The sequence below is a fragment of the Pseudoliparis swirei genome, chromosome 7, assembly GCF_029220125.1.
Source record: "Pseudoliparis swirei isolate HS2019 ecotype Mariana Trench chromosome 7, NWPU_hadal_v1, whole genome shotgun sequence".
Lineage (NCBI taxonomy): Eukaryota > Metazoa > Chordata > Actinopteri > Perciformes > Liparidae > Pseudoliparis > Pseudoliparis swirei.
In genome coordinates, this window is record NC_079394.1 from 10,091,911 (window position 1) to 10,117,689 (window position 25,779).

Consider the following 25,779-nt stretch of genomic DNA (forward strand, 5'->3'; position numbering starts at 1 on the left):
TGTCATTGGCCACAATTTGATTTATACACTTTTGCTTGTGGTGATTATTTACCTGGATGTTGTTGCATATGGATTAACATAATACATTATTTTTAAAATATAAAAATGAACATCATTTAAAAGAAAAGATTGTCAAAACTAACATGTCCTCAGGTTCAGTAATTATTATGATTATTTTATTTATTTACTTGCACTAAATTATTTGGTATTCACTTTATATGTTGCACTAGAGAGAAAGGTTTTTTCCAACTCTTCTGTATGTTTGCTACATGTCGAAAAAAATTAAGAATAAGGCTGACTTTTGACTTTATTAGTCTCCCTGTAAATCATTATGAGTTTCCCTGAAAGGCGAGAGTAATGTACAGACCATTTAAGATCTAAACTTCTGGCCACGAAGGATTACATGTCATCCAAAAATGCTAATGAAAATAAAATGCATTTGAATCAAATAGAAACAACTTAAATACAAGGCAAAAATGAATCCCTACTTCCCTTAAACCACCAACTCCAACAGTATCACAAATCTTTACTCTTCCCATTGTGACTTTGTGGATTAAATTAACTTTGCCATTCAGGTTCACAATCTACACACATTAATGTTATTCTCTTTAAATATACACGCTTGTGCAAAACATGAGATAAGAATTTGGCTCCAAAACAAACCTGAGCCTCATCTGCTCCACAAATTGTAAATTATGAAATAAAATAACATGAAAAGACTCACTTTTATATTTCTGAATCCATGACGATACTCAAAAGAAACTTTCAAACAAATAGGTTTTTATTAGATATTAAACGTCAGTGATTAAAGTTCAGTGGCTTGCATATCAGCCTGTTTGGCTTCATGCTGCCGCAGCCGGCAGTGAATTCAGCTGGATATTTACAGTTGTGGAGTAGACGCTTGTTTGGCTGGTACCCTGCGGGGGAGGCTGCATGGCACAGCAGCACAAGAGAAGGAAATACACGAGGCCCCCGAATGGAGACAGCATCAGGTGAAAAGGTGGAGTTGGTGATGAAAGTCGTTTCCTTAGAACCGATTCGACTCCATCCGAATGGAACAAAGAGAAACTTCCATTGAATAGAGACCAAGAGCAGCTCAAGGCCAACTTTATTGTGGCAGTAATTGGTAGATGACAACGGGATGTCAAGCTAATTATCACCGTGGGCCACATTAGCATCATGGCTGCCCTCAAAGGGCCGGTTGTCACTGTCACGCTGTATAATTCTAAATACTCCAGAACATCGTTAAATAACTATTTGAATTCTCCATTTATTCCACTCTAAAACAAAACACCTGTGACACTAACAGCCTTCACTTTTACACCACCTCATTGCCCTGGTTACAACACCCGCTCTTAAACGGACCCTGTCACGTATATTGTAAGCCGCCCCACTAGTTCCCACTTGAAGTAAAGGTGATCCTATGTCTTTCAAGGCATGGCGGGCCTTGGGTTTGACACCTGTGCATTATGTGTTCCACTGTGCGGCTGGAGCTCATAGGAAGCTCAAGGTCGTCGGTTCGATCCCCGCCCATAGTTTGCGTGTGTCAAGTGCCCTTGAGCAAGACACTGAACCCTCAGCTGCTCTCTGGTTGCCTCACTAATAACTAAGGATTGGTTCAATAAAAGCAGGATTTCTCCACTTTTGGATTAATACAGTATATTATGAACAATGACTGATTATAGGATGTTTGTTGTCTGTGGTGTTAATGTGTAGTCGTTTGGTTTGTTGGACGATGTATCCAAGAGTGATACAAAAGGAGATGAAGAAACTAAATAAAACAAAGAAGTCTAAAAACCGAGAAGAGGCAATTAACCTTTTGCGTTCCCTCCACTTGGAACTCGCCCTTTGTTTTCCTACCGCTGGGAATAAATCAACTCTCCTTCCAGCTCGGCCGAGGCTTCACAGTACGACTACAAAGACAAAGACCTGCTCTATGAATAAACCTTTCATTTAATGTCATTGTTTTATCTTAGTGCAGTCATTCTAGATAGACTTTTATTTTTAATTTCAGTGAAGAGATGGAGAGCAACACATTTAAATTTGATAACAATTAAGTAAAAGTTTATAACTTCACAAAAGAGTATTTAAAATAAAATCTTACAATCATTCTTAAAATTGATGTGAAACTAAATCAAACAAAAATTGAAAAGCATTATAGAACAAAATATTCTAAATACAAACATATTGCAGACATGGCTCATCTTCTGGACCAAATTACCACAATGTCAGGTTGTGAGTCGTTTCCTGGTTCTGTTTATTTTATGGTCGTGCTTTCGACTTTTACTGTGAGGCACTTTGTGACTTCAGATGCCAAAAAGTCGCAGTATGAATAAACGATTCTAAACTTAACTTATGCAAAGGTTAAAAGTAAACAGATTAACTTCATTTAAAAAATTTAAAAAATGAATTAAGCCGGGTGGAAACCTGCTGGAGTGTAAAAAACACACCCAAAAGAGCTCCACATCTTGTAACAGACATATTTCACAGCAGCTGCATCTTCTCTCACACACAACTTAAACTGTCATTTCTATAATTATTCTCCACCGTCCCCTGCAATGTCGGCAAACACAATAATTATGTATTAGGAACACAAACAACTAACATGCACATGTGTGGATGTGAAAACACACCCAGAAAAAGTCAAATTCAACATTTCCGTACTAAAGTTCTAAACTCAGGCCAGCTGTTGGTAACTTCATGTTGGTGACCTCAGTAGTGGTAGATCCGGTTCCACTTGTCCACCGCAGTGGAGACGATTCAGTGCTGGCCTTCACTCTTCATCCTACAGGCCACAGCTGTGATCAGCGCTGCTCCCTTCCCACTTCCATCCTCCGACTTGTGGAAGGTCACCTGGCACTGCGGCGCCAAATCCTGCAACGTCTCTTGCATGATGCTGGAGAAACTTAAGGAAGAGGGAGGGAGGAAAGGGAACCAGTGTTACATTTCAATCCTCACATCTTTGAGGCAAACCTTGCAGCTTGGCATTAAAGAATAAAGAAAACATTAAGTAGTTGTAAAACTCAAAATGGAAGAACTTGAACATGTCATGCTTCTGATTCTACTGGGCTTATGCACACCCAATAGTTGTGTTGGGACAAGAGCGCTCCTTACTGAGGGTGCGTCTTGTAAAGGGTGCCGTCCACTCCCACGGTGATGGAGAGCTGATTCAGGTTGCGGTTCTCTCGCATCTTGTCGATCACGGCAGCTAAACCGGCGCCACAGAGCTGGGCGGCGCGGCGCGAAACCACACTGCACACCTCCTTCACCAGCACGCTGTCGTCACACGTGGAGCTCGTGAGGCCCAGGTGCTGCAGGATGGAGCGGACCTGTCGCATGGCCAGGCGGTCACTTTGGGGTCGGACAGAATTAGAGTCATAAACACAAAATAGATGGCTAACATGCAGAGTGTGATTCTTTGTAGCAATGATTTTATTTCATTCAACTTAATGTGATAATACTGGAGGATGAATGCCGTTGTGTTACACAGACGAAAACACATGAGTTCATGTATTATTCAGTACTTTAATCTCCATGTAAAGACACTTAACTATACGTGGCCATAAGTGCACCGATATAATCAGTTAATAAGCTGCTGACAGACAGTTCAATGCAACCTTATTAGAGCCCGAGCACTGTCCATTAACTTCCACACAAATGTAAGACGTTCATAACCTCAACGCACAAAGCTTTTGATATATAGCGGAACACAGTTGCCGTGGCGACGCATTCTTCGCCATGAAACACCAAACGCACACATTTAAAGTCCTAAATGTGGTTATCCGATAGGATTCTAATGCTTTCGGCGATTTAGACGATTTAGTTCTGGCAGTCCGTTTCACCGACAATTTGCGAAGCACATTTAAAAAGTCATCAACAAGTCTCTTGGAGCCGAGTCAAAACCGAACCTGAAGTCGGCCTTCTTTAATTTTGTGCGAGTTTCTCATTAGTATTTTTAAGCCATTTCTAGGCGCTGTACTTTAATAAACTCCACCAATGCTTTTTATTAAATCAACATTTAATTTGTTCAGAACTAGCTAAAGACCTGAGTGATTAAATGACCTGGTACGGTCTAACTCGTGTCGCGTCTCATGCTCACTGAACTGCATGGCCGTTCTACTCGTATCCTCGACGTGCAGGAAGGTCCAAGGGCCTGATCAATTGCATACGGCATTATTTATGTCGACACAAGTGAAATGCCGTGTGCACAAAGCTTACCGGTCTTATTTGCTGAAAGATAAATAAAAGATTTTGCAACTTGGAGGAACATGAGGATATCAAACGTTAGATGAAAAACAGACAATAAGTCCGTCAAGCTTTGTGCACACACCATTTCATTTGTGTGTACACATAGATCATGCCTTATTGCTTTTAGTATGTCGGTATTATTTTCACATAATACCTTATGCTTCTTATACCCTTCCTCAAAATAAATGCTTTTAAGTGGGCGTTAGCGCCCCAAGAACTCTTCAGTTGAATGTGTATAAATGTGTTTGAGGACTGATAGTTAACAACTGATAAGCTACATTTTATATCCCTGAAAGATTACACAAACATATTTGAGATTTAACGTGTTAATGAATAACTGTCTTTATTCCCTACAGCAGTCAATTAGACCGCATCTCCACGCGTCTAAAACAAGTGCGAACAGGGTTACCGAGACTTATTTGTAATACTCACCTTTCAATCTGTGACAGGAACTTAGTCTCGAAGATGCACTGGGTCTTGAGTCGCTCGGACAGTTTCCCTCTGAACAGCAAGCCCTTGGCGGTGAAATCTAGCAGCACGTTCCTCACGACCTCCCCCAGGTACATGCCACTGATCATCTTCTCATACCTCAGAGAAAAAAACACAATTGGAAAACGTCCCAAAGCAATACATTGCTAACATTTATAATATTCAAATAAATAATCTAATTTACAATTTTCTTATGCTATACAGCTTTTTTTATTTGTAGTGTCAGCCTGACTTTATTTTCATGAATAAAAGAGAATAAACAAAAACTGGCAGTGGTTGAGAGGTTGGTTATTTAAACTTCATATTAGGAAAAGCCCAGATGTGTTCAATAACATTAATGAGAGCTGCATTCAACCTCCTCACAGTAAGAGGGGCCCCGGGTTTGACCCCGGATCGAGCGGCCCTTCTGTGTGGAGTTTGCACGTTCTCCCCGTGGCAGCGCGGCTTCCGTTCGGGTTCTCCGACTTACTCCCACAGTCCAAAGACACGCAGCTTAAGTTCATTGATGACTTTAAAATGCCCGTAGGTGAGAATGTGTGTGTGAAAGCTCGTCTGTCTCCATGTGTCTCAGCCCAGGGCGACCTGTCCAGCCTGTCAGCCGAGATCGGTTCGTCACATTGTCGGCCGTTTCTGACCTGCAGCTCTCTAGGTGCTGGACCAATTTATAAAAGTGCTGCCCCATTAGTTACGTGTTCTCCATGTAGGGGACTGCCAAACCGAAGCCACCGGAGAAGTCCCACGGAAAGGATCAGAGGTGGTGAGGGTCAGCCAGGTGGGCAGAGTGTAAAGCAAAGTTTGATTTAATCAACCTAGAATTATTAATGCGAGCTAGAAGCACAAGCAGCTCAACTTAGATCTGCTGTGCATTGAAAGATAGAAACATAAACTGCAGCTCAGGCACAAACTGTGTAACTGTGAACCCAAGCTGCAGCAACAGTGGGATCAAACAGCATTTGGATTGACAGCATAACCAATCTGCCCACACGATGCTACAAGGTCATTAGACGAGAGGACGCTTTTTTCAATTAGTAACAGCATTGTAGAAAAGCGAGACAACAAACGGCTAAGATACGTTGATTAGAGACGTATTTGTAATACGTCAAATACAAACGTAATCGGGGGAGAAATACGTTTGTCAAACCTAATTGCACGTTACGTTTTAGTTCAGGGTTAATAGGATTTTCATGATACAGGGTTGGCCCTGGGCACCTTCTTGCTCATTAGTTTATATTTGCTTATTATTTGTGACTAAGTGATGCCGTTTGATGCGAGTGTTTGCCCTTTTTGGTTGTTTTTCATGGATACAAAGTGGATTTTATCATGTCATAAACTACACATCCAATACCTCTGTTTCCCAGGATTGGTTGAGCAATTATCGACAATGTGATCGAACTCGGTGCAGAAGTCATCAAGTACGCCATTGTCACCAAATGCTCCCCACTCCATGTTGACACACATGCGGCCATCATTCCCCTCCACCAGCTCGATGTTCTGCATTTCCTCCATGAAGCACGCATTAGTCCCCGTGCCTGAGTTAAAGAGATGTGGACAAGTATTACCGGAAGCAGACATCTGTCAATCTTCAATGAGCATCATTCCAAAGTGAAAAAATAAAAGCACACAACAACAAAACACCACTTAATGTTTGGTCACATTGAATTGATTTTAACATTTAAAAATGGCCAGAAGAGATAAGAGACTGGCTTCCAGAGAGGAAGCAGGGACAGACTTACCCACAATGAGTCCCACTTCACATTGGGGGTCCTCATAGCTGCAGGTCATCATGGTTCCCACGGTGTCATTAACCACAGCCACAAAGTTCAAGTCAAATTCCTGGAAGCAGGGATAAAGTGATTGACATCTAGAATACTGAAAACACAGTTTTTGTAATTATAAATATCAGATATATAGTAATAAGTAGCTCCATATTAAAATCCCCTCTCCTTTTGACAAGTCTGTCTTCCCTATTTGACGCCGTTCCATTATAACCTTTCAGCATATTGTAATTAAAGTGAGATAAGAGAAGACGAGACTAGACTCTCCTCAGAGAATGTACTGATTGCATTAGTGTGGAAAGACTTATGCACATTAACATATACATGATTACACTTTTCTTTTTCTTTTCCTTGGGCATGTCAGAGCTGGACATCTTGCACGTTAGATCCATCTAAGATGGAGGTTGGTGGCCCTGAAGCCACGGTTAGCACGCATGTGACCAAGCTCAATCTGAGCCGAGAGCGAATCATCCAAAGTAAAACAGAAAGAAGGACTACTGGTAAAACCATGAAGAAGTCATAGATAACAGCAATCATGTCATTTATTAACATGCATTGTAGATAATATATATTTGTAACTATAATAATTGCAAGTGCATTATCCAGACCCCATAACAATGGAATACATTACATATACACATTACATTTATATGCTGTATTAAGGAATGATTCAAAAGACGATGTGGCTTAAGATGAACCCATTCAGAATAGCAACTGTTTGTCTTTTGTTTGTGCCTGAGCCCCGACTAGACCTTTAAAATAATGGCTGCTTAAATGTCAAGGATGAATGAGTATGGATGCAGCTGTAGACACTAAAGGGATACAAATATGACACCTAAATCTAGAAAAACTGAACTCAAATACATTTCTAGAGGCAACAGACATAATCAGTGGGACCATTAAGTATTTTTTTTTTACCATAAGCCTCTTTGGAGGACTTGGTGTCAACAATAACATGCTACATTTCTCAATAACGTTGAGACAAAGTATTTGTGATGCGTTTACTGACCCGTCTGCGGTGCACAGCCTCTTTCAGTAATGTAATGACATCCTGTCCCTCACAGCCACTGGCTTTGAACCCCTTTGTCCAGTTCAGAAGAATGCCCTGAACAAACGAGAATATTGATTTGTGTGTGAGACTCTTAAGAATGAAAAATAAATGATGATTAATGCTGGTATACAGAAATAGAAATAGAAATCAAAAGCGGTTTGGCACGATGAAAAATGAATCTAAATGTTTCCGCTGTCTAATGATTAACTTTCCTGATGTCTTCGTTTCCGATTAACCTGAACAATGTCAGTGGATTGCAGTAAATAACAGTTTATCCTGCTGTTTGCACAATTTGAAACCACAATCAAAAACCTTTTCAAAATGCAGCAGATGTTTCATCTTTCTGTGTTCATCAGAAGCTCAGAAAGTATTTGGTTGAGTTAAAAGGCATTGAACTTTATGAAAGGACATTTTAGTGTTCCGATCATAACTGTCTCTTATTTTTTCGTACGGTGGGCTTGTGTACGAGTGTCACGTCAGATACAGCAAACACTCCTCAGACAAGTGTGAAATTAAGCAATAATTATGCGCAAGTATAATTTATGTTGGGTTTTCAAACTCAAATTTAAAAGTAATGAAATATCCAATCCAATAGTGACGCCCTCAAGCCTGGTTAACAGAGGATTGGCACGTGCTTCCTACGACAGGACTGGGCCGAAGAGAAAACGCTTGCACGAGTCTGATTGCTGGAGAGGTTCTTACATGAGGCCCATTGTCGCTCTGCGGAACAAGAATACTTTGCATGTAATTGACCAATCCACATTTCAAATAACTGAAATCATTTTTCTTTTATGGACTTTAAACTGTATTTTAGACATTACACATTTAAGAGCTGATTTCTCTGGGTTTAGTTTCCTTCGTTGTCATCGGCTGAACCACATTTCCGATAGTCTGCTGGGGTTATGCTGGTTTTGGCTAATTAATACAATCAAAAGAATAATCCTTTCTAAACTAATAATGATGAAGCTCGGGGAACAAACTGATAGTGTCAGCCAACTTGATGTCATTCACACCTGAAGATCAGGAAACAATGCAAAACTACTGGTTGATTCAATATGTTGCTATACAAATTATTACTAGTGTTACACTTAAAATGCATATTGAATAAAACATTACCTGATCCAGCTTGCTTTGATGACAGGGGAAGGAGAATGTAAACCCCAGAGGTAAGGATGCTCCTGCCATGCCCATGTACTCCAGAAAGTCAGAGATGCAGAATACAATGTGGCTGAACAGCTGGCAAAGACAGAAGATAAACATAAATAAGAAATCCTGATTTTTACACATCTTTATGAAGTGCATGTAGGATCATCATGCAGAAATCAGAATATCTTTTGTCAGAGGATCAGTTTAAAATATTTGAAGAGGGGGTTATACTTCTTCCCCAGTGCCCTGCATCGTCTCCTGTGGGATAGTGTAGATCTTGTGGTGCATGTCCACATTGTGACCTTTTCCACTTCTCACTCGCACCAGCAGCACCCGAAAGCTGGAACCCCCAAAATCCAAGGCCAAGAAGTCGCCATGCTCTGAGGAAGGCAACAAAAAGGCAAGAATCATGAACATTTACATAGAAGCAACATAGAAAAGAGAAACCAGAGTTCAACACGTCAAGTGGATTATCATATTTTCATTTAAAAGCTACCTGTTCCATCTGGAGTGTCTCTGACAAAGGTCGGCAGCATCTTCACGCTCGCCTGCTCGTGGGTTTCTTTTGACAGGCCTCGCACCATTTCCTCACTCATTCGCTTCTTCACCTCCAGCAGATTTTCACGGCTCAAGCGCAATGTGTCGAGGATAAGCTGACGCTCAGCATGTTGAGCGGCGAGGCGGTAGGCTACCGCCGTCACCATGGCTGCACCTTTCCCACTGCCACACTGCGACTGCAAGAAACGCACATCACAGTCTGGCACAAGTCTGCGTACCATCTTGTGGAGCCTCCTGGGAAACCTAGAACAAGTGGATACACTTGTAATATCGGTGTCGTTTTGGAATCACCTCCGTTATCACTTTTCTCTTCAACAAACAAGCACAATAAAGTAAAACAAACATCTCTCATATAATACATACACACACACACACACACACACATAGTATACATAGCAAAATGCATACTGTGACATAGCAAACAGAATTGAAAGGCTGTTTTTTAGGTTGAAGATCAGTTGATGCATGGTAAACACAATGAGCAGTGAATATACACTATATATACTTTCAACATTCCGACTATACCTTGAATAAAAACAGAATAGCACTTCAGTGACACTTGAAAAACACTTCCTTATGGTATTACTTATGGTCTTACTTATGGTCTGGTCTTACTTATAGTATTACTTATGGTCTTACTTATGGTCTTACTTATGGTCTTACTTATGGTATTACTTATGGTCTTACTTATGGTATTACTTATGGTCTTACTTATGGTCTTACTTATGGTCTTACTTGTGGTCTTACTTATTGTATTACTTATGGTCTTACTTATGGTCTTACTTATGGTCTTACTTGTGGTCTTACTTGTGGTCTTACTTGTGGTCTTACTTATTGTCTTACTTATGGTCTTACTTATGGTGCTTTTGTTGTTTGGCTTTCTTGAAGAAATGTAACTTTCTTGATTCTTGTTGGTCCGAGTTTGTACTCTTGGTTGAATGCACTTACTGTAAGTCGCTTTGGAGAAAAGCGTCAGCTAAATGTAATGTTATGTAATATTCAACTCTATTCAGGTGACAGGCATCTAATACTGAACCCGACAGCTTATTGAACGCCGACTTCAAAAAGCCCCATAAACACAATTCTATGTTTGAGAGATACTTACTCTGGGTGGTTTTTGTAAACGGAGCCATCCACTCCAATAGTGGTCCGCAGCTTCTCAGCTGCTTTGTTGTCCCGGATCTGCCGCAGCACTGCCACGAGAGTGGCAGCACACAAGTGTGCAGCTCGTGTGGATACTATCTGACACACCCTCTGAGTGGTGATGCAGTCCTCAACAGACGGGTCCAGACCCAGGTCCCGGAGCACTTTCTCCGTGCTCGCCAGACCTTCCTTGTCCCTGCAGGTAAAGTAGAATACCAAATATATACAGGAACGTTGACCTTTGACTGCTTAGTGTGATTCTGAGACGTGTCGGCAAGAAACAAAATGCAAGGTCATACACTGGCGCACAATGGACTTTGTGGCTTAGGAGATGAAAAGCGCAAGGCCAGCAATACGTATGACATCGCTTCAGTTCTAAGATGATGAGATATATATATATATATTATATTTATGTGTTTGACGTTATACTCATTTATATTAATTTGACTGATTTAATATAAACAGTCAAATTAATATAAATGAGTATAAAGTCAAACAATAAATAAAAAAAATTACAACTTTTGCCTTTTGATATCTCACTGTGTCACCACTGCATCAGACTCTCTCAAACACACACACACAAACTAACTTTTCATTCTCAATGTCAAAGATGTAGCTGGTGTTGAAGCTCCCGGTGGTGAGGAGCTCTGCTGTCGTCTTGCCCTGGAATAGCAGCTTCTCTTTGGTCATCCTCAACAGGATGAGACGCACCAGTTCCCCCATGTACAGGCCGCTGATCATCTTCTCAAACCTGTACAGTAACACAAAAATCTATTGTCAAAACTGTCTCCACACATGCACAACCAAACACAGATGCAACTATCAGATGATTAATCTCATGACATCAGTGATGTTTTTAGGACATCTCCTTATATACCGTTTATGTCAGTCTAAAGGACAGGATATATTTTCCATTTCCCAGTATTTGTCTACTTGATCTGCCTAAAACAGAATATATAACTAGAATGGGCACTCGGTAGAGCGCATACCTTCGCATATCACAAGATTGGGCATTGAATTATGAACATGTTGGCATTAGTTGCATGCCAATTGGACAAAAATGTATCGTGCTATGGTAAAAAAAGAGTTTGACCTTTCCATGACCTTGACCTTGACCTTTGACCCGATTGATCCCAAAATCTAATCAAATGGTCCCCGGATAATAACCAATCATCCCACCAAATTTCATGCGATTCAAGAACATTTTGACCTGTTCATGACCCTTGACCTTTGACCCGATCGATCCCAAAATCTAATCAACTGGTCCCGGATAATAAACAATCATCCCACCAAATTTCATGCGATTCGGTTCAATACTTTTTGAGTTCTGCGAAATATTTTGACCTGTTCATGACCTTTGACCTTTGACCCGATCGATCCCAAAATCTAATCAACTGGTCCCCGGATAATAAACAATCATCCCACCAAATTTCATGCGATTCGGTTCAATACTTTTTGAGTTCTGCGAAAGAGTTTGACCTGTTCATGACCTTTGACCTTTGACCCGATCGATCCCAAAATCTAATCAACTGGTCCCCGGATAATAAACAATCATCCCACCAAATTTCATGCGATTCGGTTCAATACTTTTTGAGTTTTTCGAATAAAACGCATACAAATAAATAAATAAATAAATAAATAAATAAATACACGGCGATCAAAACATAACCTTCCGGCATTTTCAATGCGAAGGTAATAATGATAATATCCCACAAGAGGTTTCTTTGCAACAAGAAACATAAGAAATCTCCCCAGACCTTCCTGAGATATTACATTCACAAGAAGGGACTGGATGGACAACTCGAAAACAAAATGCTGCTGAATCTCACCCCCTGTGAAGTAAAGCTCTGACTGAGTCTAAATAACACACCTTCTGGCCCCTCCAGCAGCACTATTCTACAGATGGCAACAGATTAAAGCTTGTTAAAAGATTAATGTGCAATCTTTTACAAGCAAATATTTCCTGACAATACATCCATCTCTAAATCTCTATATCGCTATCCATCTTGTGTTTCATTAATAGAAGCTTAACAAAAGCGAGAAAAAAACAGTGCATAATGAGTAGTAATAACGATCTAGAATAGCATCCATCTGTTACAATAATCAATCAGTTAAAGTTGTGAGTATGCCTTATGCTGAATTATACATGACAAATGTTATGTAATTTGCGTCAACAGCAAATTGAAATAGTCGGTCAGCCAAAAGGGATTGATCAACTAAAATAACAGGAATATAGCGATATGAACAATATAAATCACGAATAAAGGGCATCTCTAATAAATGCCTGCCTGCAGCAGAGTTCAGTGAAGGGATGTCTTAAGTTGGACCAGGTAAGAAAAGCTCAGACACTCACAGCTGCTTGCCAGGGTTCAGAGAGCCCGCATCTATTTCACGGTCGATATCGGTGCGCAGGTCCTCCAGGGAACCATCGTCTCCAAAAGCGCCCCACTCTGTATTAACACACATCTGGCCCTCATCCCCGTCCAGCAGCTCCAGGTTCCTCATCTGCTCCATGTAGCAGGCATTGGTCCCCGTTCCTTGAGGGAAGAGATGTTAGCATAAAAATGACTACATAGTTCTCATTCAACATGTTACTTATTATCAGTAAAGGCTGGGCTCTTGTTCCTCTGCAAGCACGGGAGGTCGAACATGGACTCCAGGACAATACAACTACATACATATAATTGCAACTTCTTTTGGTGATGCGCCACAAATTGCAGTTGCACCGCTCTCAACCACAAGGCTCTACAGCGTGTGGTGAAACGCACATACCACCTGGACGGAACAGCCACCCACAAAAGCATTTCACAAAAACAACTGGAATTCGCAAACTCGCGGGAAAGTATTGAATTCAGTGCACAGACAAACAAAAAGTGACCAGTGCATTTAAAGTGAAGAATAAAGGAATGTGCAGGGTGTGACGGTAGGAAATTGTCGTGGGGCTGACGGGCTCATTAACATGTCAATGCCATAAGCAGAGCTCTTCTTATGGCATTGACAACACAATGATAATGTTATCAGTAACACCTACAGTCAGGGCCATACGTATTAGGACTGTGACATTTTTCTTATTTTCCTCTTTAAACGACTTTCCACAGATTTAAGATGTCAACATGTGGTTGACTTTCAGCTTTAAGTCAATGGATATAACAAAACTATCAGATTTACCGTTTTGGAATTGAAACTATTTTTACAGTTTTCCACAATTTCAGAGGCTCAAAAGTAATTGCCCTTACAAGTGGTTTAATTGCCAGGTGTGGCCTGTTCCCTCGTTATTTCATGACGAATTAAGCAGATAAAAAAGGTTACATTTGCATTTGTCAGGTCTCTCTCAGCATGATGCAAAACTAAATGGACGGCACCTCTCTGTACAGACGTATAATGACCCGAAACAAAATGTAAAAACAGCCCAAGAGCTTCTCATGGCAAATAAATGGAATATTATTCAATAGCAAAGTCAGTCATCTCTGATCTCAACCCAAGTGAGAAAGCTTTTAGTGAAGGCAGAAAGACCCACAAACAAGCACCAACTGACGGAGGCTGCAGTAAAGACCTGGCCAAGCATCAAGGGTGGAAGCTCAGCTTCGACTTCGGGCAATCATTGACTGCAAAGTATATTCCTCCTAGTATTAAAAATGATCATTATTTCACTATTATGCTAGTTTGACCAATTATTTCTGAACCTCGGAAAATGTGGGGCACTGTGTACAAATGGCTGTAATTCCTAAGCAGTTAATGCAAAAATGTTTGTTACATCCATTTGAATAAAGCTAAAAGTCTACACTTCAACCACATATTGACTGCTTTATTTAAAATCCATTGCAGTGTAAATAGTCAAAATTAGAAAAATGGTGTCAGTCCAAATACCTATGGCCATGACTGTGTGCTTTTCCATGTCAAGATGTCCAACAACAGGATAGCTAGGCAGATGTCAGAAAAGCAGTTTGTGCAATTCTACACACTCCAATTAGGTGTGGGTATATTATATATAACTAGCTTTCTGTTTGAGCGGGTTACAACAAATAACTATGAACGGCAGATGTTACAACTGGCATTATAATAGGCTGACATTTGTGTATGATGTAACATTTAACCGCTTCCACCAACAAAATTAAGTACTTGAGTGTGGGCGGTGCTCCATTGAGCAGACTTAACATTGTTAAACATGATTGTGGGATCATCACTGTTGGCGGTGAGAAACCTGTTGAGCAGGGGAATGGGATCTTACTTGCAGATTATAAGAAGCAGTTGACAACTCCCATCTAATTCCAAGGAGTCTGTCCACATTTACCCAACACAAGACTGGGAGACATGTACAATCAGAATAAAGGGTTTTACGTTTATTGCACTGCCCAGGCAACACGCTGTTGCTATCTAGGATTTAGAAATCTACTCTATTTTTAGAGATAATGTAATATATAAATGTATTATTAAGAGGTAATGTTAGCAAAATGATGATGTGATTTGATAGGAGCACAAAGACGTATCAAATGAAATAACACCATCAAACTACAGCAAAGGACAATCTATCAGTAACATGTTCTTACATGTCAGACACACAGGATCTTCCCTTCCCTGCTTCTGCTCCTTTATTATTTCAGTCTCCACATTTGTTACGTGTCTCTGTCTCTCCCTCTCCTTGCTTTCTCTCAGGTGCCAGCTGGTATCCCTTCGCTTCCTTGCTTTTGGAGGAAGTAGTTATCGTTTCATGTTTAGTTAATAAAAAACACCTTTTGTTTATCCCTTTGTTGTTGGTAAATCTGTATTACTCCCTTCCTCCCCTAGACCTAAAAGGGAGGGAACGTAACAACATTATACACCTCATATGCTTGAATAAAAAAATGGATTGTAGCTTCCAGCCCAGGAGACAAATCTGAATAAGAAACATGACAAGATGCAGATACAGGGCTCGAGGGTTCACGGGAGGAAACCTATGTAAAACACCATCTGTGAAGTCACAACATCTCAACACAACGTTACACATGTGGAATAATATTTGATTGATTATTAACATGGGTATGTTTGCTCTACCAACATTAGTAGGCAGTATAACATGGTACATGTTGGCACTTCCCAGACACAGTGCATTTCTTTCCCCTGAAATTCTGGACTCACCCACAATGAGTCCAATTTCACAGTGATGATCATCGTAGCCACACGTCATCATAGTTCCTACGGTGTCATTGATCACAGCCAAAATGTCCACGTCAAAGTCCTGCAAAGAGATTAGATTTATTTGTAATTAAAATCAGTACAGAGGCAAGGTTTTTTGCAGTTGCAATAGGCACAGAACTTTAGATCGACTTGCACAAGGTGCCTGCAGAGGTCTGAACTTGGATTTAAGGCATTCATTCAAGACGCTGCTGTATCACCTGTAGCAAGTGGCCAGTAAAGTTATGGACCACTGGAAGGTTTTGGGACAGGGATGTATATGTGTACAGATCGTAAAGCACTCTGAGACAAATTTGTAATTTGTGAAAATGGGCTATACAAATAAACTGAATTGGAAGGAACACCTTCGTTCTTATTAGGGCTGAACAATATGGCCAAAATCTTCCGTCCCCAATATGGATAATTTCATGTCTCGAAGAAATACGTATCAAAATAGAACATATTTTCTGTCTCGACTCTGTATGAAACAACCGCATTGCCTATTTTTGAATATTCCCGTCTGAATTTACTTCTTTCCAAATGACAAATACATTTTCTGATCAGTGTCTGACTTTCTTACGATGTCTTCTCGTTTCTGATGGACTGAGTCTGAGACGTATATCCACATGTTGAGCTCCGTCGAGCAAATCACTAGTTTGCTCCAGCTCTGCTTCCACTTACAAGGACCTGCATGTAAATCATCGTCCAACAGATGTAAATATTGCCGCAACGCAGTTTGGCTGCTGGGTTTTCATTTCAACATTGCAAGAACGATATTTTTTTTTTTTTAAGTAAAAAATAAATAAAATAAAATTATATATATATATATATATATACACACACACACACATATATATTTATGTGTTTGACTTACACTGATACTCATTTATATTAATTTGACCGTTTTATTTATATATATATATATATATATATATATATACACATACATACACTTATTACATTTGTATATTATTTGACATTATATAATGTCATATCACCGGCTGAAATAAAAAGAAAAATATCATGGGAAAAAACCACTTAATCTCTCCATCCATCTCTTCTGTTTGCTGGAGGCAGGACCTTTACTTAGTTCCCACTGTTGTTTACTCATCCCCCTGAGGCGGATGTACACATAAGCCACAACCAAGCTGTTGCTGAGTATCAATGTGCCTTCGAACACAACTTGTAACTCACGCAGACACATATTTGTCTCAATTCAAGCTTTCTTAGCAAACTGGCATTTAATCTCCGAGCTTTTCATCGTATGCAAAGCGCGTCACCTTTAAAATTCGCCCTCCATTCAACCATCTAATAATAGCCCCTGAAGATGATGGTTTTCCTTATGTGGGATTCAGGGCAAAGGAGAGTTCAGTTGCTCAATACTGAAATGGTGGCGAGTAGAAGGTGACTGGTGCTTTGCCCTGCTGCTCATCACCGAGCTGCCAGGGATGCTTCGTTTAGCCAATTTCCCTCAAGCGACATTCAGAGATGGTCAGAAGTTGAACCCCATCAATATATAACTACCTACATTTCACATGTCATGCATTATCTCCATAGACTAAACACAATTGATTTATAGGTCTTTGCAAGTTTACACACGTTTTGAAATGCATGTAAACAGTACATAATGCACTATGAAACTAGATTGTGTAGGCTTACCCCTCGTTTTTTGATGGATTTCCTCAGAAGGCTGACCACATCTTTTCCTTCTACTCCATTTGACTTGAAGCGTTTGGTCCAGGACACCAACACACTCTGCAAATAGGGAAATAAAGACAAAAAGTAAAACAAATATGTTGTGCTAGCTATTCTCGTTTTAGTGACAAGCCGCTCCTTTGACTTACAACATTCATTGTTCAAGATTCTTATCGTCGATAAACAGATACATTATTATAATTATTAACATTCCTAATACACACAAACATAAAAATCTGAGAAGGCCATTTTAGTAAGCTCCAGAGCATGATAACCAGAATGTATGAAAGATGTCGAGCATTTTTAATAGTTTCTAGTGGTATGATTAAACAGATGGAGTTTGAAGTGCATAAAGTGTGTACATTTGTCTATACGTTTGAATGGATCATTTTTGCAATAATAAGATTGAGAAAAGTAAAAGTGGAAATTTACTTATTCAGCTTAACCTTCTTACGTTTGAATAAAGTTTGTATTTTGAAAAATAGGTTTAGAATGTTTCCAGTTTTATTCAGTTTCCGAGCTCTGTCAGTCGATTGGAACAAGCTTCAAGATTATGTTGCTGCTTGTGATCGTTACTTTTTGCATTCCTTTTCCGTGAGTGTGTGATTGACAGCTTTTTGTGAAATGCTTTTCTACTTGTGGACAAATTAACTTTGGTGACCTACTGGGCTCCATTTGTTCACCGCCACTATAAATTAGATTAGATTAAATTAGATATTCCTTTATTAGTCCCACAGTGGGGACATTTCAAGATCACAGCAGCAGGTGCACATTAGAGCATTAATAGAAAATAAAAACACAATAACAAGAACAATACTAAATACTAACATACAAAATTTACAGAGGAAACAAACACATTTAGAGTTAATCATTGCATTTTTACAAAGTAGTTTATAGGCTCCTAAATACTGGAAATAACAGGAAACAGTTTCTATATAATTAAAATAAAGAAAACAAGTTAGTGGGAGTTAAACAATTTAGAATATAAAATAAAATTATAAGAAGCATTTGAGAGAGAATTAAATAAAGAAACTGGCTTTGCTAACTTAATCTCTACAGATGGCTTAAGTGCCCTGATAAAAGCAGTATCTGGAAGGTAAAAGTAGCAGGGCCACACATAGCTGTACTGTAACACTACTAATGTACGGCAGGGGTCGGCAACCTATGACACGGGTGGCAATGTGGGCCCGCAATGTCATGTTCATTAGCACTTGATGCAGGACTTTCACACTTATGGTTAGAGAATTACTTCTAAATCATTTACCTCATCCAACTTGGTCTGCTGGCAGGGAAACGAGAAGGTGAAGCCCAGAGGAAGCTTTTTATCCTTTATGCCAAACTTCTCCATAAAATTAGCCAGGCAATCAGCAATGTGGTCGAATAACTACAGGAGAGAGAAAAGGTCAGCTTTCTTATTAACCATCAGCTGGAAAATAGAGGGTTTCATTTTCAACATGTGTGTGTGTGTGTAATATATATACAGGACTGTCTCAGAAAATTAGAATATTGTGATAAAGTTCTTTATTTTCTGTAATGCAATTAAAAAAACAAAAATGTCATGCATTCTGGATTCATTACAAATCAACTGAAATATTGCAAGCCTTTTATTCTTTTAATATTGCTGATTATGGCTTACAGCTTAAGAAAACTCTAATATCCTATCTCATAAAATTTGAATATTTCCTCAGACCAAGTAAAAAAAAAGATTTATAACAGCAAAACAAAATCAAACATTTGAAAATGTGTTTCCAGGTGTTTCGAGTTAATTAGACGATTCAAGTGATTTGTTTAATACCCTACTAGTATACTTTTTCATGATATTCTAATATTTAGAAATAGGATATTTGAGTTTTCTTAAGCTGTAAGCCATAATCAGCAATATTAAAAGAATAAAAGGCTTGCAATATTTCAGTTGATTTGTAATGAATCCAGAATGCATGACATTTTTGTTTTTTTAATTGCATTACAGAAAATAAAGAACTTTATCACAATATTCTAATTTTCTGAGACAGTCCTGTATATATATATATATATATGTGTGTGTGTGAATACCCCATCTTGCGGGAACGAAAAGCTGATTGCACAGTCCCAATGTTTTTTGGGGTGAAGACTTGGCTTAAGGTAAGGTTAGGTAAACACACTACATGCCATTCACACTTATATGACATCTAAATGTATTAAATACATAAATATAACTGTTGCTGAAACTGAAAAATAATTCAGATAATTTATTATTAAATTATTTACTCAATAAGAAAAAGGAGATCACCGGCTGTTATATAACATTGTCTGGTTTTATTTCATGTTAATTTCCACTCTTTTTCCTCATTTACATAAATACATATTGCAAAGTATCCTGAGGGTTTCTTGGAAGTTCAGTACAAATGTCAACCCAGTGAAAAATAATCAATTGGTTAGAATACATACAATTATGAACCTTCAAGAATTCATAATGTAAAAAGGGTTTTGGAGAGGCCCTGTAGGGTTTTGCTTGACTTCATAAAAACTCATTAATTTTCACAAGACAATCCATGACATGTACTGTACACCACATTGTTTGCAGTATATATTATATGTGTGGTATTTACCTCTGACCCGCTGCCTCTCATGAGGTGTTCAGGAATGGCATAAATCTGATTTTCCATCTCCACCTCTTGCTTGCCGTTCGCCATAACTTTGACCAGCAGCACCCGGAAGTTTGATCCGCCAAGATCGAGTGCCAGGAATTCACCTTGCTCTTTGAACACAAACACACAATGTCACATGTCTCACACACAGACACACAACGTCACATGTCTCACACAGACACACACTTTCAACCAGGGCCCTATTTCTCGTACCTGGCTGACGTAGTTAGTGGGATAATTTCGAGGATGAGATTACACAAGTGAGGCTTTTCGGTTCCACGAAGCAAATTTGGAAAGCAACAAATCAAAGCGCAGGCTTATTCAGTCTACTTGAATAATCTGGCCACGCCCCCTGAAGGAAATAGAGCTTACTTCCTCATTTGTGTACAGTCATGTACATTATTGTACAGTGTGGTACATTATTGTACAGTGCGGTACAGAGTCGGCGATGCAGAACATCAGGAAAGCTGCTGTATGCCGAGCTGTTAGTAAAGTGTACTTAACCCTTGAGAAACTTCTGGATGTGTTCATTACATTGCGTGGCCCACACACAGATTCAAACTCCTATTATATATGGTCATCTCCACATACATGTGTATACACATATATATTATCTACTTGTTCTGGAAGAGTTGAGCCATTAAGCGACTGCCAGCAGGCACATTAAAAAAAAAACCGGATTATTTGGGGTGATGAGACACTTAAAATTATCCGATATATTTCCCCAACACTTGTGCTGCGTTTAAATCAAACGCGTTGAGAGCCGATTCATGAATGCACAGATGAGAATAAAGAGGATTTTCACCCAGGTATTCAGTCGGTGAAAGTTACCTAGCTGTGTGAGCCTACGGTTGATGTTATGTAGAAATATATATACGATATTGTTATGAACCCAAACACGAGGGCGTTTGATTTTCAGACGTTTGTGATAGTTCCACACCAGGTATTAAGGAGAAATAGTGGTTATTTCTTCCATGGTGTATAACTGTTTCCATGGAGATAAGCCACGCCCCCTCTACAGTGAAAGGAAGTGAATCAATTTAATGACGTCAGGGTTAGATGTTCATGATTATGGTCTGAAATTCCTCATCTACTGCTCGTCAGTGGAGGAAAAAAAACCTGGATTTTCCTTTCAGTTTATTTGATCTTGTGCCGTTACAAAATCATGGTTTCGGTGATCAACCCTTCCCCCTTTTGAAGTCAGGCGGGCACGCACAATCATCCTGTGAACTGACGTCTGGTTTAAATTAACGAAACTGTCTGAGGGCAGATCAGCCTTTGATAAACCGAGATAGCCTGATGTCAATCATCTCGTTAATTTAAGCGGGAAAATAGGACATTTGATCAACTTTGTTGAAATAGGGCCCAGAGTCCCTTCTTAACATTGTTGGTTTTTACTTCCTTTCCATCATTGAAAATCAAATGTAAAAAATCTGTAAAAAAATCTGAGGGGTGTCAAACATTATTGAAGTTCCAGCAATGACTGAAACATACAGCATGCAAACCATGGCCTAAACCAAAAAAACATGATTATTCTGTCTGTTTTTGTGGAAAAAGCGCCATCTCATAGTTAGTCAAATCTAGAAACCCCATTTCTTCCAGGGTGATATTTTATGGCTAGATACAATATAATTGGTATTCAGAGGAAGCATGGATGACGCTTTGCCTGATACTGAGGTACAAACAGATTGTCTGATTTGTTTAACTTTAAGAAATTAATAACAATAATGGTGGAGAGTTCAGGTGCTCTTGATATTTGAACAGCAGTCTAATATGACTCGGTCCAACATGTGTTCAATGGACCCACTTTGTACATTTCCTGCCTAAAAAGCGGTATTACCTGTTCCATCAGGAGTGGAGCGCACAAACGTGGGCAGCATCTTGACAGCAGATGTGGGGTTGGTGTCTCTGCCCAGGCCTTTGTCCATCTCTCGGCGAAATCTTATTGACAAATCCATTAAAGTCGCATCTGACAGATTAAAATGGTGCAGGTATTTGTCCACCTAAGCCATTGTAGAGAGGAGAAACTGTTACAGAAAAACACTACTGCCTTATGTGGGGGAAGCTAATAAAAGGCCATATTTCTTAAGGTAACTTAAGAAACCAGAAATCCCATGCCAAGTTATTGTTAAGGAAGCTCTGTTCTGCAAATCTTTAATGCAATTTGATGCGAGTTAGGATCTCTATAACCGAAAAAGATCATTTCATCAGCTGCGCTGGGCTCCACAACTAATGAGTGTCGTAGCATGCAGTCCAACGAGACAGCTCTGATGTAATATTGAGCGGGTTTTGACTTGAGATTGATTATACCTTTAACAAATGAAAAGTGCTGGTGCAATAGTTATGGCTCATTAGCACAAGTACAAATAACACTTCTGGTGATTCAGATAAAGTAGATGAGAAACATGTGATAGGAAGTGAAATTAAATGTGAGAGGCATCATTTTACCTATAATGTTGCCTCTCATAATAATTTCTACAATATGGCTGCAATTCACCACGTCAACATATTTGTTGCCACTTTCAACATCTCCATGTTGTGTGCAGAGTTTCTGCTCAGGGGGGCACATTCTGGAGTCAAGTTTTATTCATCACAACTTTTGTGTGTGAACTCTTTCAGGCCCAGTCTTTTTACATTTTAAGAATGGATTTTATAAAGAGGACTTGCATAATGCATCAGCTTTTCTACTGGGTCACCTTGACCCATGGTGTGCACATTGACCTTGTATCTGGGCAAAACAAATACTGTGTACACTTAAGAACACAAGGTTTGGCTTTCTCATGTCACAGGCACACCTGGTGTGTCCTGCGATGTGAAACTGGAGATGGTGGGGATAGCAGAGTTTAGCCACAAATAGCTTTACAAAAAGAGGTGAGAAGGCCTTTTCTGAATGGGGCCATGAAAAACAGATTTTCCCATCTAATGTTATTACATAAAAAAGGCCCAGTCTACTGTTGTCTGATACAGCAAGTAGGTAACGATTAAGTGAAATAAGACATACTATGTGCCTGACATCAACCAGTCATGTTTTTTTCAACGGAAACTATATTGTTTACTTTTGTGCAGACAAAGATCAGAGGACCAATAGGATAGGTGACAGTCTTACAACACAGGCAGCAATGGCATCAAACAGAAAGACACATACAGGTAAACGAGTTCCATTCAACTATTTTAGGAGTCCGTTTTTATAAAGTCAGTAAGAAAGACTGAGTAATGCTATGCTTTCCATCATTGACTGCAATCAGGAATTGCACTGAACCATAAATAAAACAATTGGAAATGGTAACCAGTATATGGAATGCATTATGAAAGGAATTGATCTGTTGAGATAGTTTTTTTACAATATAATTGTTGCACAATAATACATATACATTTTTATATATTAAAAATGTCTCCAGATGATCTAGGTGTCGATTATTAGTCAGACATCATTATTACTTTCCTATTGCGTATTTTCTACTCTGACATGTCCATTAAACACCATCCGATTGTATTTAACACCAGATGCACCAACCTACGTGCAATATGTATGAACAGTAGCCGACTACCTCATATCTGGGTCATGGAGCCGTCGCTGCGTCCACAACGTTGGCATTAAACCTAGCTACTTTAAATGGAAGAAGGGGTCGGACTAACTGCTGGATCCGAGTTCAAGACTCGAACATCCCAGAACAAACCCAGAGTTGTACACCAGTACTCACTCTCTGCGTTTGGTCGTCGTTGTGTTCCGTACAGAAATTAGCCAAAATACTCGAGGCTAACATCTTGCAGGGATGAGTGGCGACTTTACGTCCTGCTTTGTCCTCCTGCGTTTAGACTTGAACACAGTTGAGCTCCAAGGACAGCTACTTCAAATAATAAATGCAGAACAAAATTACTATTCCACCCGTCGGTCAGTTTTCGTCTAAACTCGGGAATTCAAACTTTAAAGTTAGTTTTAAAAAGCAGCCGTAGGAAATGTCCAGCTTCCTGAAGTTACAAGTAGCTTGATGACGTCATCGCGAAACGACGCCGCCGATTGGCTGCAGGGAAGGCCGGGCTTGATCTGTTTTTATTTTTAAAGTATTGTTCATGGATGTGAAGGGAGAGCCTTGCAACAATTCTTCATTTTTTGTAAATGAATAGTCAATGAAGGTTTATTTTTTTATTTGTATTAACTACGGGCATCCAGTACTATATTTAAGCGCTTAGAAAAAAACACCAGGTTAACTAACCACTCGAAAACTAGAATTGATTTGCTATTTTCAAACAGACCTGAAATAATTGTAGTCACTCATAAACTTCCCACAGGTCTCTCGGATCCCAATGCAATTCTTTTCTCCAGAAAATTAACAAAGTCACGATTCTCCAACTAAATAAATAACACACTAGAACATATTTGTAAAGGGAACAGAGCTAGATGTAGGAACCAAGTTTAAGCACCTAGGGGGTAACTCTAGACTCCACACGGACCTTTAAGAGCCATGTCAAAAAGCAAGCAAGTTACTTCAAATTCAACCTACTAAACTTCAGAAACAGCTTGACAGACGAAGCCAGGACATTCCTACATGTCATGGCCACTCACGTGCACAGCAACACTCAAACCCATAGAATCTCTGTATATGAGAGCACTCAAAGTCTTTAAAAAGATACTGCAAACCCATCATCACTGCCACATCCTGAACAGACATTAGTTATTATGTTTTAACAACCTTAAAGAAGCCAGCATCATTTAAAAAGCCCTAAATGGTCTGCTGAACAAGTACATCAAACAGAGACCTGTCTGCGGCCCTAGAGTCACCAGAGCCTCCGACAGGCGACGGTGTTATCCCACACAGGCGCTCCACATTACCATCCTGTGTTAGGGAGTGCCCAACCATCAGCACTTTCAAAAAGCACATGAAGGGATGGCTCTTGTCCCCCCAAACGTGTGCTCAAAGATAGTACTGTCAGGGCAGGGGGACAGACAATGGAAATCAGCCTTGCGGCTGTAATTGGGTGCATTTACAGTTCATCAATTTCATTGTCCCTCTCGAACAAATACAACTTGAAACTAAATTCAGATTGTTCCAATTTTATGCTGGATTAGACTACTTACACTCACTACATTCAGCTGCAGACGCAAGCAATTTTGCAGATTATAACATAGTCAGTTTATAACCAACAGTGTTTATTTATATATATATATATACACACACACACACACGTACAGTGTGAACAATACAACACCAATATAACCCTAACAATATAACACCATGAAAGTGACTGACACCTGGAGCTGAGACATGACAGGAGGAAACACACCTCACCCCACAGTCAGTCGACCTTTGAGTTACATACATCAGAGGCTGAAGACATGCGTTTGATTGCTTGACATGTGAACTGTCATTATAATGTGTAACTGTTTTGATTCATTATTTGCTCATGTATGACCACCTTCTTAAAACAGGCGCACGGTCCTCATAAAAGCAGGCATGTATTGAAATATGAATGTATATGGCATTAATAGGCATGAGTTATAGATGAGCAAAGAACGGTGCACATAATTAAGGAGAATTAAACAAAAGAACGAGAGGTTGATGTTTACAGCAAATAACAGCAAAGAAATCCATAAAAACAAAGTGATATATTTACTCTAAAGACATTAGCACAAAGAACGAACAGCTCAAAGAAAGGAAGGCTGAGTAAAACAGAGCTAAAATTATCTTGGTAATTAAATGATACTTGAACAGAAACTGGCATGGCAACCATAGGAAAACAAGGGATTATATCCACTTCTCTGACGTATTGAAAGCTCGATGCATGGGTCCTTGTTGAACACATCTTTGCACATTAAATGCTCTATATATTTGCTGTGAAGTCTGAGAACAATAAGTCTGAAGTTATTCGGATATTTGGCGTGATGTGTTTTTGGTAA

General features: G+C 39.4%; 1 protein-coding gene across 2 annotated transcripts; it reads right to left on the reverse strand.

Annotated features, from left to right (window-relative positions):
* Positions 1-1,933: 1,933 nt before the first annotated feature.
* hk2 (hexokinase 2) lies at positions 1,934-23,847 on the reverse strand. 2 transcript variants are annotated; one of them, XM_056418305.1, is made up of 18 exons: positions 23,585-23,847; positions 21,724-21,886; positions 19,845-19,993; positions 18,521-18,640; positions 17,221-17,316; positions 15,526-15,625; positions 12,764-12,947; positions 11,000-11,161; positions 10,373-10,606; positions 9,206-9,510; positions 8,941-9,089; positions 8,680-8,799; positions 7,522-7,617; positions 6,471-6,570; positions 6,083-6,266; positions 4,681-4,836; positions 3,115-3,351; positions 1,934-2,905 (listed from the first exon to the last, which is right to left on the reverse strand). In XM_056418305.1, exons 1-18 carry the CDS (start codon positions 23,645-23,647, stop codon positions 2,761-2,763), a joined length of 2,763 nt encoding a protein of 920 aa, XP_056274280.1. In that variant the 5' UTR covers positions 23,648-23,847; the 3' UTR covers positions 1,934-2,760. The 2 variants fall into 2 exon arrangements, with proteins under 2 accessions (XP_056274280.1, XP_056274281.1); XM_056418306.1 differs by lacking the exons at positions 11,000-11,161; positions 12,764-12,947; positions 15,526-15,625; ... (3 more) ...; positions 21,724-21,886; positions 23,585-23,847 and having other exon boundaries at positions 9,206-9,443; positions 10,373-10,462.
* Positions 23,848-25,779: the final 1,932 nt, after the last annotated feature.